Here is a 15,606-nt window from a genome sequence, read left to right as displayed (position 1 = left end):
TCCTCAGATGAAGCATAAATCCATAGGACAACCTTCCCCACCTTTTCTGACAGTCAAATTCTTCTACAAGCTCTCCTCTCCCTGTGTTTTCCTCTTTGGTATTACTGTACTTACATTCACCGCAGCACTTTTGCATTTGTTTGCATAATTACTTGATTAATGTGTTTTCTTTTTTTAAGATTTTGTCTATTTTATTTTTAGAGACAGGGGAAGAGAAAGAGAGGAACATTAATGTGTGGTTGCCTCTGAGGTGCCTCGTACTGGGGACCTGGCCTGCAACCCAGGCACGTGCTCTGACTGGGAATCCAACCAGCGACCCTTTGGTTCACAGCTCGCGCTCAGTCCACTGAGCTACACCAGCCAGGGCTTAATGTGTTTTCTTTACTAGACTGGTAGTTCCAAGGACAAGAACTGTATCCGTTAGTCTCACCGTCTGCAAAGCAGAGGAATCCACACAACGCTCAATTAACAGGATTGAATGCCCACCCTTGCGCCTAGCGCGTCACACTGGCGTCGCGCGTAGTATACGTCACTTCCTCCCGGAAGACTCTCGGGAATCAGGTTCCTGTCACTTCTCAGAATCCTTCAGTGGTAGCCATGGCTCTGCCGCCGTTCTTCACACCAGGTCGCCCCGGCCCACCACCTCCGCAGCCGCTGCCTCCCTCTCCCTTCGGCTGTGCGCCACCGCCGCTGCCCTCCCCCGCTTTCCCGCCTCCTCTTCCCCAGCGGCCCGGCCCCTTTCCGGGAGCCTCCTCTCCCTTCCTCCAGCCCCCACTGGCTCTGCAGCCCCGGGCCCCTGGGGAAGCCTCTCGTGGCGGCGGCTCCTTCTACCCGGTGCCTCCACCGCCGCTGCCTCCGCCACCTCCCCAGTGCCGGCCCTTCCTGGGGATCGATGGCGGCGAGCGCCCGCGGCCGCCGCCTCCAGGCCCCGGGCCACCCTGGAGCCCGCGCTGGCCTGATGCGCCGCCGCCCGACGGGCTTGGGGACTCGTTCCTGCAGCGCCTGCGCGACCGGCAGTGGCTAGAGGCTGTATTCGCAACGCCTCGGCGGGCTGGCTGCCCCGTGCCCTCGCGCGCGCCTGGCGGGCCCAGCCTGGGCGAAGTGCGTGCACGGTTACGGGGGGCTCTGCGCCTGGTGCGGCGGCTGCGAGACCTGGGCCAAGCCCTGCGAGAGGCCGAGGCCGACGGCGCTGCCTGGGCACTGCTGCACGCCCAGGCGGCGCCGCTGCGCGCCGAACTGTCTGAGCGACTGCAGTTGCTGACCCAGGCCGCCTATGTGGGTGAGGCACGGCGGAGGCTGGAGAGGGTTCGGCGCCGCCGGCTGCGGCTTCGAGAGAGGGCCAGGGAACGCGAGGCCGAGCGGGAAGCAGAGGTTGCGCGAGCTGCGGAGCGCGAGCAGGAGATTGACCGCTGGAGAGTCAAGTGTGTGCGGGAAGTGGAGGAGAAGAAGCGGGTAAGAGCTGCGGTGGCGCACGGGGATAAATGGAACGTGAAAGGTCGTGAGGCTTTGCACTGCCATTCCCCAGGGCAGAGCCTTTTTCCTCATTTGTAAAGTAAAAAGATAGTTTGCCTTTCCGATCTTATATCTCCGCACTGATTACGTGTTAATGATGTATAGTGCACAAGCACAGATGCTTCACTGCCAAGCACTGCGAACAAAGTAAATTACTCAGTGGCGTTGCTGGGATGACAGAACTCCTGAGCCAACGTTCTGACATTCTGACACCAACATCACAGGACTAACAATCCTATGGGACCTACACGATTTTAAGAATACAAAATATAGAGTACTTTGGGCTTTTCCTCAAGGAACATACACCCTAATTGGTTGATGGGTCAGTAGTGATGATTTCCCCAGGATGCCTGTGTTTACAAGTTCTAAATCACACATACTGAGTTTCAACAATGGTATTTTTCAGCACTTGATATGTATAATAGGCACTGTGCTAACATTGTTACATACACCAGATGTTGAAACCTTGTAATAACCCTGAGAGGTAGGTGGTATTGGATTGGCCAAAAAGTTTTTTAGCTTTTAGTTTTTTTCTGTAAAATAAAACGTATTTTTCATTTTCACTATAACTTTATTGAATTGGATATTTTGAGTATGCCGGCTATGTCCTGCGTGGTAGAACGCTGATTGTTCTCAGTTAATGTCTGGAGTTGATCACTGAAACTGGTCTACCCAATCGCGAAGCATCGACCAGTGAGAAATACAGCATGAAACTTCACAAACCACTTTTGACACGTTTGATCAGTCACAGCACCTTCTCTATACATTGCACAAATCTTTTTTTTTTTTTGCGTTTCAGTTGCCTTTTTACCTTTGTGGGAATAATAAAGCATAATGTGTTCAAAACATTGCATATTTTCTTACCTTCAATATTAAAATGACCAAACAAAAATTCACCAATTTGGATACGTTTTTTTAAATGCACGCTTATATGACAGCTGCCACATGTATACAGCCTAACAACAGGGGTATCAAACTCATTTTCACCAGGGGCCACATCAGCCTCGAGGTTGCCTTCAAAAGGCCAGATGTAATTTTAGGACTGTATAAATGTAACTGCTCCTTAACAGTTCATGGAAATCTCGCCACTGCAGCCGGGTGGAAACAAGTTGCTGGGCAGATCAAACAAGGTGGAGGGCCACAGGCCTTGTGTTTGCCACCCGTGCTCTAACAAAATTATTTTGAGTGAAGTTAGACAACTAAGCACTAGTAGAGCTATCTTACAGAAAAAAAATGAACATTTTGGCCAACCTAATATCCCAATTTTACAGATTAGGGAATTAAAGTATAGGGAGGTTAACCAGCCAACAATCACACAACTGGTTTATGGCAGTTTCACTCCTGATTTGAGCCCAGGTCATGTGATTCCAAAGCCTGTTGACCTCAAACTCTTAAGGGGGGGCCAGGGTGAAACTGGAAATTGGTCAGATAGTTGTTTAAGACATCCTTACTACTTTTGAGTAGGCATGCTGCACCATCCTCCTCTGTCCACCACCAGCTAGTGTTCCCTCTTCCTCCTCCCGGTGTCTGCTCCTGCCCTAGAGTGTGATGTAACTCCCCCCGCTGAGGTATATGGATGGCTTTGTCTGCAAGCTCCAAAGAATATCAGTGCTTTTAAGAAGAATACTCCCTTAGACTAAGGGAGTTTGGGACAGTTCAGACATTTAATAAGTGCCCCTTATGTACCAGGCCCAGTGCTGGTGTCTGGGGATAGAGATAAATAGGACATAATACTTGTCCTGCAGGGGCTTAGAACCCCGTGGGGGTCATGTCTGTATTGTATTCTGTGTTAAGATTTCAATGGCAGGCACTATAACAGCCCAGAAAAGGAATATCTAATCCTTTGGGGAAGGTAGCAGGGAAGGCTTAGATGATAAAGTGACAGCTGAACTGAGTCTTGAAAGAAAAGTCAAAGCCGAGTGAGAGCAACAGGTGCAGCTCCGGCAGACGGAGCGGCGCGCAGAGTGGAGTGCAGCAGCGAGCACAGTAGAGCTGAAATGGCGAGATTACAGGTGCTGACTTGCCTGGTGGAAAAGAGGTTTGGGTAAAAGACCTTCCCTACCATATATGATGTGGGTGTTGGAGACAGAGTCCCTTGAGTGGTGGCTTGAGGAACCAGGATTACTTAGTGTACGTGTGCATCAACTTAAGAAAAGTGGGATAGAGTCTTCAAATGTTTGAAAGGCTGTCATGTCGAAGAGATCCTTGGCAGTGGAGTTTTTTAGGTCGTCACTGAGCATTATAGAGTGCTGGGCCTTTCCGACCCCATTCCTTATCTTCCTTGCTCACATCAACCTTAGTGTCCGCGTGTCTGCATTTTTAATGAGAGCCCCTACTTAACAAGGTGAGTTGAATGCAGATGGTCCTTGGGCCAGAGTTTGAGAAACTCTGAGGAAGAAACAGAGACCAACACCCACTTGGAAGCTACAGAGAGGGTAGCCCTTTGACTGGACCAGTGTAGAGGGGTGGGTTGTGCAAGCCAAGGAATTGAGATATAGATCCTGTAGAGTCCCTTTTTTTTTAGATTTTATTTATTTATTTTTAGAGAAATGGGAATGGAAGGAGAGAGGGAGAGAACATCTATGTGTGGTTGCCTCTTGCACACCCCCAACTGGGGACCTGGCCTGCAACCCAGGCATGTGCCCTGACTGGGAATCGAACCGGCGACCCTTTGTTTCACAGGCCAGCACTCAGTCTACTGAGCCACACCAGACAGGGCCAGTAGAGTCCTTTTTACCACTGAGACTGTCTGATCCTCTAAAATCCTGCTGCTGGGCAGCTGTTGTCATGGGCTCTCTATCTCCTCCAGGAACAGGAACTTAAAGCCGCTGCTGATGGTGTCTTATCTGAAGTGAGGAAAAAACAAGCAGACACCAAAAGAATGGTGGACATTCTTCGGGCCTTGGAGAAACTGAGGAAACTCAGGAAAGAGGCTGCAGCAAGGAAAGGTAACCGTGGCTTTGCATATCTACTTGCATTTCTTCCTTCATTCCACTATTCCTTCCCTTTCTTTACCATAGTGTTTGCCCTCCCCCAGAATTTTGAAGGAAAATGCTTAATACTTTGTTGTTGTCACCCAGTAGGGTAACAGCATGTCAGTGGTGCCTCAGAAGCTTTGAAACAGGAAACCTCAGAAGGTGTTTAGCTCTTGGCAGCCAAGTTGAAAAGAGAGGCAGGTGTGGGACCCGCTGCACCGTCTTCTCTTTGATTCGTGCTTCCCACCCCAGGCAGTCCTGAGTGAGGTTGCCATGCCGGCCAACTTTACCCACCTGCCAAGGTGAAAGCTGGCCTACCCTAGTCTTACTTGATGCTTCAGAAGGTGTTGAAAACTTTGTATGTGCCTTCAGATGCATTTCAAACCTGAAACCTGGATATTTGAAGAGGCGAGAATGGTTGGACTGGGCAGGGAGTGAGTGCCCCACAGACTGCATGGGTCCCCCCCACCCCCTTCACCCCCTGTCACCTTTGGACTCAGGAAGCCTCAGTGGTCCCCTCTTGCCTCTGTAGTTCCCCAGTTGTGCTTTCCCTTTGCCTGTGTAGATCCTTGCTCTTGCTAATCTATTTGGCTGGAGGCCCCCAGCCCCATTTTTGCTGTTAAGCTCTCTGTATCCTTCAAAGCCAAATTTAGACACAACATCCACCATCCCTTCTGCCCTGGGCAAAGGTGACCTCCTGCTCCTTCTCATCTGGTTGTAAGACATTGGCATTCACCAGGGGTATTTAAGAGTACACAAACACCACGCTGTCAAATGAACTCCTCTGTGTGGTTTAAACTGTAAGTGAAAACTGTGATTCAGACCCTTAATAAAGTTGTGTTGGGTTGTGACCATTGTACATTTAGCTAGGTTCGTTCACTCGCTAAGTGACGAGCTTCTGTGTGCCAGCCTTTAGAGTGGCTGACTCGGATTCAGGCCTCAGAATCAGGTGGTTCCATAGGGCATCCGTGCATCATCTGCTGTGTCTGTGCACGTCTCTTCCCTATGAGACTGCAAAACCTGAGGGCTACTGTCTCATGCTCCCCTGCTCCGTGTCCTCTGTGAGGCAAGGGCCAGTGATGTTTTGCCAGGTTAATTTGCCAGCATAATTTCTCACTATTAGTCTCCCTCTGTTTGGCCCAAAGTAAAGGCAATTGTAGGGGCAGCTAGGATATGTAAAAACAAGCAGGCTCTGCTGCATTAGCTGACTGAGTGTGAAAGTGTTTGGTCACTGCAACCACTGCACTTGTGCTTTAAAGGAAAACAAGAGGCTTTCTAACTCCTCTTTTTCAGAGTGTATGCACCTACATGTAAGTGCTGAGAGAATGAGGCTGGGTGTGTAAGTAGGGCCACATCACTAAGTGTCTTATGGGCTGGGCTAGACTTCTTCCCTGTGCTTAAAGCTGAAGGGAACCACTGGGAGATTTTAAGCAGAGTGTGAGATGGTGACAAAGATCAGGGCCAGCAGAGCGAAGAAAGGTTGGGAACATCCAACAAGGGAGACGGGATAAGGCTGTTGTAGCCTGGGCAGGGATAGTGCGGGAGGGTGAGCTAAAGGCCAGATGGTGAGTTGGAGAAAAGTAAACAGATTTAAGAGATATGAATAAAGTAGAGTGTATTTGTGTGTGTGTGTGTGTGTGTGTGTGTAAATAAGTAACTTGGGGAACTCAACTTGTGAGAGCTGAAGGGGGAAAAATGACTTCCAGTTCTCACTTGATCTACTGAGTGAGTGATGATATCATTGTTAACTGACCAGGGAAACAGGAGGAGGAGGCTTTGGGTTGAGTTCAGCTGGGGACCTCTTGAGTTTGAAGAGGCTATGGGACATCCTGGATGAGGGCTCATCAGCATGTAAACAGACCGAAAGGAGGGTGTGCAGTGAGGGATGAGAGCCAAAAGGACAAAAATCCAGGGGAATGTTAAAATCAAGGTGAATAAAGGCGATGCTGCCATAAAAGAGACTGAGAGAGGTCAGAGGGAGGAGGAGAAGGTAGACCTGCTGCCTCCATCTGCAAAGTGGCAAATGCTTGGAGATACTGAGGAGTCTTGGCTTGTTTACTTAAACTGTGTGCCTTGGTTTCCTCATCTGTAAGAAGGGAATAGTGATGGTGCCTGCCCATGGGCGGTTGTGATGATTAGATTAGGAACCATGAGTAAAGTGCTTGAAATGGTTCTGGCACTTAGTAAATGATGTGTATGTGTCCCATCTTATTTTTATTATAGAGTGATAAAAAGTGAGAAACACCCATGGGAGTTAGTACCCTGCAGATCAGTCATGACTTATGCCTGGGGCTTTTCAGTGGAGTGGAAGGAGTAGAAGCCTGACTAGCGTGGATTAGAGAGGGAGTAGGACAGAAAACAACAGTGAGGTCAGCTTACGAAGGTTTGCCTGTGTAGGAAGGAGGGTGCAAGGTCAGCACCTGGCAGTGTGTGTACATGTGCTGGGGTGGAAGAGGAGGCATCTTAGGGTCATGGGAAGAACTTGCATGTTTAAATGCTGAGCCAAGGAGAGAACAGAGGGAAAAGGGTCAAAGAGGAGCAGAGGAATGGTCGATGGCTCAGGATCTTGCAGGAAGTAGTGAGATTCGTATCCCAGGTGGAGAGATTCACTTAACTGGGGAACAACCCATCTTCCACCGGCATGAAAATGAAGGAGACAAGGATGGGTAGCAATGCAGACGAGTGAAAACGGGCGCAGGAAGTTAGGAGATTTTCCTGCCTGGTGGCCTGTCTTCTCTGGGAAGTAGGTTAGATGGTTTGCTCTCAGAGTCAGTAGAGAAGCAGGGCTTCCAGAGATCTTTGGACTAGCTGCTGTGAGGAATGAGTGACAGCCACGCAGAGACCCGCAGGAGTGTGGTTGCAGAGATGCCGTGGTAGCTGTACACTGACTCCCAGTCATGTGATCAGATGGCTTCTTCCAGGAGAGCTCCCACTGGCACATGAGCACGGAGCACTGGGCTGCTGGGGTTTTGCTTTGTGGGTGACCACAGGTTTGGGGGAGAACAAATGGAAAATGGGTGGAATCTCATACTTGAGGTGGGAGAAGAAGGTGAGAAGACTAGAAGGGTAGGAAATTCTCAGAGAAGAGATTAATCGGGTTTCAGATTTAAGGGGGGAAGTTTTTTCTGAATACGCCAAGGTCTGAAGACTGGATGAAGCCCCAAAGTGCCGGTAGCAGAAGGGGAATAAAGGCGGCTGGTACCTAGGAGCTGCTGGAGTAAGTGGTAGAGGTGGAGATCTAGACCATGTCAGCACATGGGGCCAAGAGGAAGATTGAGTGAGGAGTGCCATTTCCAAGTGAATGTGTCAAGTTAACCAGGAGTGATCCATGGAAGGGGAAGGGAGCTACGGGTGGGTGGCAGGCCGCAGCACCTCCTGTGGTCTGGAGCACTTAGGGACCGACAGAGTGTCACATATTTCCAACATACGGCAGATTTTAGTGGTTGCAAAGAGACTATATGGCCCACAAGCCTAAAGTATTGACTTTGTAGCCATTTGCAGAAAAAGTTTGCTAATCCCTATTCTAGGTAAAGAAACTAAAGCCATGAAATCATTACAGACAACATAATGACAGCTTAAATTTCTCGTGCATAAGAATTTTGTGTGTATTTTGTATTTAGAAAATAAGAGTCCAGCAGCTTAGTAGAAGGTAGAGTTGACTTGTCGCATCTCCGTCTCCGGTGGGGATGAGTGAACAGAAATCTTGTCAAGCAGAGCGGTCCTGAGAACTTGATCTGGAGAAATCTTAGCCTCGGATGAGAGTGCGCGTCGGCCAAAATTGAAAATTTAGTGCCAGAACCCTGTTGAACATCATTTGCTAAATGAATCAGTATTTATCACTTTCTTAGTGTCAAATGTTAGGTACTGAGTAAATGTGTAACTTTTTAAAGAAACAATTTAGTACTGTACTTAGGTCTCAGGTAGCCTTGGGAGTATTCATAAAATTTCCACTCCCGAGAATTTACGTTGTACAAGTAATCAATACAAAGGAAAAACGTAACATGCCCAAGAGTGTTCATTGTAGCATTATATGATCACAGGACCTTTGGAACAGCCCCAGGGTCCAGGAGGAAGGAGCTTATTAAGTAGATTTATGATAGATATATTGATTTGGTGAAACAGGATAGAGCCATTAAATAATTATAAAGAGAGGGAAAGAATGTAGGAAACTGACGTGACGATGTGGAAATTACACACACAGTATGTTGAACTTCGTGAAGTTGCCAATCTATGGGCAAAACGCCTGGAGAATCAACATGAGGAAATCAAAATGCTTGATCATGTCAGTGGGATTAGAAGTCTTTTTTCTTTCATGTATCCGGCATTGTTGAACTGCTGCCGTAATAAATACGTTTTCCTTTAAAATCTTCAAGGATGAGCAGGATGGACCACACTCCCATCCCTCGAAGACGAGCATCTGGCAGCCTCAGTGGCTTTTGTATTGCATGCAGGGTCGATATGGCGGGGCCTGCATGGCTGTGATCTGCTCGAGTGTTCCTTTAATTTAAAACTTTCCTTACAAGATTTTATGAAAATTTTCATACATGCACAAAAGTAACACACCTAACTAAAAAACCCATCATCAATTATGCCATTATCCCATAGAATTAGTGAGAATTCTTGAATATCACCTAGGAACTAGCCTAAAGTGTTCCCAGTTATGGCTCTAGCTATGGTGGCTCTACTATTAGCCGACCTCTCAGGTAAATCAGAGTGGCTGACCAGCCCAGGTCTCCGAGGACACTGGGATTTAAATGCTAAAACCTGGCAGACTGAAACAATCGGTCACCGTTCTCTCAGCAGCAGACCGTGAGGTCCTTGTGGTTGGTTAAGGGTATTTCTTCCTCAGCAACCACATGTGCTCTCCCAGAACCTTGCACTCAGACGGAGGGTGTTTATTAGCTGTGGGAAACGGGAGCCACTATCCAACTGCAGGATCAAAACCATTAGAAATAAACAAAATCAAAGGTTACGTGGCACCGGAGAGAGGACTTAGAAAAAAAGGGAAAGTCGGGGTAGTCAAATTGATTGGAGATTCGAGATCAAACTGACCCTTGAAAATTGGTTAGAATTTACAAATTCACTCCATAAGTAGGACTTTGAGTCTGCTCCTTAGAACACAGATTTGAGGATAAGAAGAAGTTGTAACTAAAATGCTATTTGGATCTTTTTGCCCAGGGGTCTGTCCTCCGGCCTCAGCAGATGAGACTTTTGAGCATCATCTTCAGCGACTGAGAAAACTCATTAAAAAACGCTCTGAACTCTATGAAGCTGAAGAGAGAGCCCTCAGAGTTATGCTGGAGGGAGAACAAGAGGAAGAGAGGAAAAGAGAGCTAGAAAAGAAGCAGAGGAAAGAAAAAGAGAAAATTTTACAGCAGAAGCATGAAATTGAGTCCAAGTTATTTGGGAATCCAGGTAAGTTCTTCTGTTGCCAGTGGAGAGAAGGAAAATACTAGACTGACTTTCTGCTCGGGGCTGACTCTGCCCCGAGCTAAGCAGTACGGCAGTGACACCTTCAGGATCTGCAGTTCCAAACTGTATCCTGGAAATCCTGGATAAAGATGAAACACATTTGGTCATATTGTCATCAAAGACCCAGTTATCTTGCCTTAAGAAATAGATTCTAACTAGGAAGCAGGATGATGTGCTACTGTGCCTTTTCTTTTGCAGGTGAGTTCCCACTCGCTCACCTCCTGCAGCCTTTCCGACAGTATTACCTCCAGGCTGAGCACTCCCTGCCGGCGCTCATCCAGATAAGGTTAGAGGGGCCTCTCCACGACGCTGTGCCTGGTGTTTTCACGTTTCCTTTGAGTTTATGTAAAGTTTCTAAGTTTTAGGGATGCCACAAACGTCTTGTTTAGTCTTATTTCATCCTTGAAATGCATATGGATGTCCCTATTTTAACAGGTAAAGAAACAAACTCAGGTTGTGACCTGCCCTTTTGTATTCTCCCAGGCTGTGCTGACTCAGAGCATTTTTCTTTTTCTAGTTCTCTTTTGCTGCTAAGTCCACCCCCCCTGTAGACTTGCCTGTGGAGACTGTTTAAGACCCATGCTGCTGACCTATGAGTTCTTACAGGTCAAAGTCAGGAGACCCAGGAACGAGGGTCTCATCTGCACATGCGGTTACTGAGGGGCCGAACTTTGCAGCTCTCTGGGTCTCACTTTCCTCACCTGTGAAATGAAAGTGGAGGACTACAATGTGGCCCTCAGACTTTGGCAGTAATGCCCTGTCCAGATGCAGCCTTTGGACAGATCAGTGTGTAGAGTAGTGAGAGTGAGTGAACGGGTCCCACAGGCAGCTTGAATCTGTCCCTGACAGGAAGCACTGTGTTGTTTCCAGGCATCTCCTCGGGGCATCTACTTGGGGCTTAAGGGTCTTCAAATCCTAGTTTGAAAATCACTGACCTAAGTGATCTCAGAGGTTCCTTCCAAAGCCCCCCACGATGCTCTTTTGCATACCAAGTTTGTGTTTTGGGAAAAGTGTATGTATTTCTGGCTAATATACGGGTTTTAGCTTTTAAATGTAAGTGCAGTCAGTCCTGTACGGACTGCATTCTGTAAACCGTGACACTAAAGCAGAGGACCCCGAACTGCTGCTCCCGCAGGACGTGCGGGGCGAGGTCTTCGTGAGCCTCTGGCCACGATGTTTTTGTCAACCGATGGACACATGATATTGTTTTAGGTGGATTTTTTAAAAGATTATGTGTTTATTTTTAGAGAGAGGGGAAGGGAGGGAGAAAGAGGGAGAGAAACATGGATGTGTGAGAGAAACATCTGTCAGTTGCCTCTCACAAGCCCCCAACCGGGGAATTGGCCTGCAGCCCAGGCGTGTGCCCTGACTGGGAGTCAGACCAGCGACCTTATGGTTCACAGGCCGGCGTTCAGTGCACTGAGCCACACCAGCTGGGGTTACGTGTGTATTTTTAAAGACACCTCATTTAACATATCTTGCTGATTGATTGACATCAAACTCATAGCTAACAGCATAATTTATGCCTGAATATAGCTTATCTAACATCTGTTTATTCTCTGTAAGACATGTCATAGCCTTCTCAAGCCAGTTGGCACTTCAGTACTCTACTTGGGGGACATTTTAAATAGCAAAATCACCAGTAAAAAGCACAAAATGCAAAAAAACCACATGGCACTAAATAGACTGCAAAAAGGACACTGGTTTACAATATGAGAGCTAAAACAAGACGGCAGAGTGTCGCCTTGTCTGGCCTCAGTAGGAACGTGCCTGTTGGTGACTCAGGTTTTACACCGCTCTGTGCATATTGGCAAGTGACCACAGAAGCTCCGCGAGTAATGACTTTGGGGTCACAACTAAACTTGAGTGAATAGGCAGATTTATAAATATGGAATCTGCAAATAATAAGGATTGCCTGTGTATTAATTATTTGGTTGTCTATAAGGTTATAAGTTTTGAAGTTCCTTCCCTTTTATTTTCATATTTAAGAATTACAGTCTTTTGCATAATTCCTGGTAATCTAGTTCTTTTCGTGGACTAGTATGTCAGTCGTTCATTGAAACGGTGAATCCTGAAATAGAATACTTAGTTGCTGAACATCTTGCTTGGACTAAAACAGAAATAAATAGTTGTTCTACCATGTTCTTATCAAGGCACGATTGGGATCAGTACCTGGTGCCATCTGATCATCCTAAAGGCAGCTCCGTTCCCCAAGGATGGGTCCTTCCCTCGCTCCCTAGCAACGACATCTGGGCCACCGCTGTAAAGCTGCCGTAGCGAAGACGCCCCAGGACTGTGGACCAGGCGATGCTCCTTCCAGCTCTAAATATTAGTGATGCTGCCATCTCCTTGTGCTGTAGACTGAACATCAGCCTGTGACTCCGCATGGTGTGGCCCTACCCAGAAGTTACATTTTCCTTCTGTGCTCTGTCCTGGCCAGTGGTGCTTCTTGAATCAGGAGAATAATATGGTTCTTTAGGAAAGGACCTAGGTAAACTGGGGCTACGACTACATACCTTGGTTCGCTGAATTTGCCTCTGTTTTGAGGGGCTTGGTCCAGAGTGACTTTATAGTTCACTGAACTTTCTTGAGTGGTGATGGGTGAGTACACGCCATACACTCAACACAGGTGTGCACTGCGTAGTGTAGCAGCCCTTCCCCCAGTACTGAGTGTGGAGCCAAGCTTGATGCAAAACCTCCATACCCTTCCTATCCAAATAGCCCTCTGACTTCCAGGAAGAAAGGTCAAAATGCTGTGTCTTTGATTTTGCGGGTCCCCCTTCCGGTGCACCCTGAGAGGCTGCAGGCTGCAGCCTGGGTTGGCAGAACAGCTGGTGGCTGAGTCAGGTAGTCATGTGGAGAACGAGGAACACCTACGCAGTGCCCGAATTTGGATGGCGTCTTAATGGAGGACGGCTCCCTTTCCCCCACGTTAGAAGGATCCTAATGAAAGGAACTGCTTTTTATGTTCCTAGAGGTCTAGTTCAGAATTCCCAAGGATAGAAATGTATTTCCCAATGGGATTGAGACCTCGACCTCATGCACTCAGTAGGAGCTGGTGTGGCTATGGACTTTTCTGAGGAACTCAAGCTCCAGAAGTATCCACGTATTCAATAGTTAAAGCTAGGGGGAAAGCAGATAAAAATAATGCAGTTTATTTTTTTATGCTCATTAATAAATGCTCTTGTGCCTGGAGTTGATCAGTGGTATAACATGTCAGTTCTTTGTTTTGTTTTATTTTGCCAAACTTATTGTTATTTATATTTACAAAAAGCTAAATAAATATCATTTTTATTTTTTAGTTTGAGCCTCTGCCCCCAATTTGTTGCTGCCTTCCAAATCACTGTACACACTTTCACATTGATGAAACACATTTTTCACTCCAAAATTCAAATGTATCACATAGACATTTTGCCACAGTAGCAGACTTTGTGGAATCCAACTCTGGATAGAGGGAAAGGACACATCAACTGGAAATGATGTCGTGTATTTGGAAGCTGTTGGGTGCAAGATCCTGTCACCTTTGTCCCTTTCCGTTGCTTAATTTGTACTGTGCATCTACGTAGTGTGTGTGACATAGTTAACAGGGTATGAGAGCCAGCTCGCCTCCCGAGTGTGTGTCTAAGCCCATAAACCTGAAAATCCGATATGATTAGCCTCACATAGCCCTTTCTTTATAGCTCTCCACCATTTGCTCTCTGATTCAGGAAAAGTAGAAATGAAAGAGAACTTGTATGTTATAAAGAACTTGTATGTTATGTGTTTGGCATCCAAACGGTCTGGCCAGGGAGCGTGAAGCAGGGACTCAGGAAAACTCAGCCAGTGTAACCCAAGGAGAAGGCATTCAATGCCAGGGGGAAACAACCGTTCTTCCTCTGCCAGCTTTTGCAAAGCTTTAATACAGTGAGTGTTATCTTTGTCTGGTTTTTGTTTTTTAAGGTTTTTCTTGGTTTGTTGCCTTGTGTAGTGGTGTCGGCAGCAATTACTGCTACTTCATGGGTTTAGAAAGAAAGATGGTGGTATCTTTAACAAATTATACATCTGAAAATATAGACAGTGTCATAATTTTATCCTTCAGTCTTTTAAAATAAGTGGAAAATTTCAAACATCAAAAGTAAAGAGAATAGTAGCGTTTTCTCCATGCACCCATCCTCAGGCTCAAAATAATGGTCAACTCACGGGCGGTCTTGTGTCATCTGTGCCCCTAGCACTCACTCCAGATCATTTTGAAGCAAATTGCAGATACCACATTACTTCACAAGTTTTTCAATATATAGCTCTAAACGATATTTTAAAATTTTAACCACAGTGCCCTGTCACAAATGAATCAACTCCTTAACAACATCCAAATTCCAGTCAGTGTTCCGATTTTCTTGTCTCATAAGTGAGTTTTATGCTTCGTTCAAACCAAGACCTAGCTGCGGCCCCTGCATTGCTGCCTGATGTGTCTGGTGATTTTCTCATCCCCTGCAGGCCCCACTTACTCCTGCGCTCTCTTGCACTCTTTCTCTCCCATGTGATGTGTTCCTTGAAAAAATCAGGTCATTTTTTCCTGAGGACTTCCCAGTCTGGATGTTGCTAATTGCATCCTTGTGACAGCATGTTCCTCTTTTCCATATTTCTTATAATTTAGTGGTTAGAGCTGTACTCGGCTATGGTAGCCATGTATGGTGATTGGGCGCCTGAAATTGAGAGTTCGAGTTGAAATCCGTTTGAATTGAGATGTACAGTTACATCTGTGGCTCACATTTCTATTGGACAGTGCTGATCTTAAGATTCGACTAGGTCTTGGATTGGCATTTTGGATCGAAAAATCCAAAAATCTTGGATCAGAATTTTCTGGTGAGACTATTCCGCAGACTGACTGGTGTGTGCTCCGGGACGACTGACATCTGGTTGTCTCTGTGATCTTCGCAGCCATTGACGATCAAGAGCTGGACTTGCTCATTTGCAGAATAGTGATAGTGTCACTCTGCCATTCCTTCTTTATTAGCTGGAATACTTCTAAAAAAAGAAATGTACCCTGGGGTACAATTCATATTGCAAAAGCAAGAGAGAAATATGTAATTTCCTTGATTTCCTAGTTTTCAGAATAATGGTTTCACATCTAAAAGTGAATCAGGAATTTTGTGTTTTAAGTATTAGGATGAACTCAGGTCCAAACATACTTGTCTTTCAACCCATTTTCTTGTTTTCTTTATTGATCGCGTCCCCTTTGGCCAGTGGGAGCATCTTTAACTCAGCCCCTGCGTTCCCAGTCAATCCCACTATTTTCCATGTTTATTTCTCACACTTCCTGTCCCCAGCCTGGAAGCCGTCATTTCCCCAATGACCCCTGGTCCCTCTTCAGTGGAGAAGGTGTCTGTAGGCCACACTCTGCATGGTAGGGACGCCCCTCGTTATTGCTCATCATTGCTAGTCAGGTGTTTTTTTGTGGTTGGAATTAAGAACTACAGTTCTGTTGAGCCTCCAGCCCTTTTCTAAATCATGTGTTTTTTACACCCATACATACATGTTATGTACATTAAACATAAATTAAAATAGAGAAACTCACTCAAAGACTAACCAGAAATGTGTTGCTTCATCATGTCCGATGTGCAAGAATATTGTTTATCTGATGTCCCAGGAGAGGAGACCCTGGACTTGT

At 46.6% G+C, this 15,606-nt stretch overlaps 1 protein-coding gene across 1 annotated transcript; it reads left to right on the top strand.

Annotated features, from left to right (window-relative positions):
- Window positions 1-563: 563 nt before the first annotated feature.
- Window positions 564-13,039, top strand: PDCD7 (programmed cell death 7). Its single transcript, XM_037054138.1, has 5 exons — window positions 564-1,452; window positions 4,322-4,460; window positions 9,666-9,902; window positions 10,158-10,245; window positions 12,113-13,039. The coding sequence occupies exons 1-5, from the start codon at window positions 598-600 to the stop codon at window positions 12,234-12,236; spliced, it is 1,443 nt and encodes a 480-aa protein (XP_036910033.1). The 5' UTR covers window positions 564-597; the 3' UTR covers window positions 12,237-13,039.
- Window positions 13,040-15,606: the final 2,567 nt, after the last annotated feature.

This window comes from Sturnira hondurensis, unplaced genomic scaffold, assembly GCF_014824575.4.
Source record: "Sturnira hondurensis isolate 20B ecotype Veracruz unplaced genomic scaffold, ASM1482457v3 Scaffold0008196, whole genome shotgun sequence".
Taxonomy (NCBI): domain Eukaryota; kingdom Metazoa; phylum Chordata; class Mammalia; order Chiroptera; family Phyllostomidae; genus Sturnira; species Sturnira hondurensis.
This window is presented reverse-complemented; position numbering and strand designations above follow the sequence as displayed.

Bases quoted from the DNA above. Each gene is read 5' to 3' on its own strand.
- PDCD7 (XM_037054138.1), top strand. From the start codon at position 598: ATGGCTCTGCCGCCGTTCTTCACACCAGGTCGCCCCGGCCCACCACCT. The intron at 1,453-4,321 runs GTAAGAGCTGCG...TATCTCCTCCAG, and splicing joins AAGTGGAGGAGAAGAAGCGG to GAACAGGAACTTAAAGCCGC. The intron at 4,461-9,665 runs GTAACCGTGGCT...CTTTTTGCCCAG, and splicing joins AGAGGCTGCAGCAAGGAAAG to GGGTCTGTCCTCCGGCCTCA.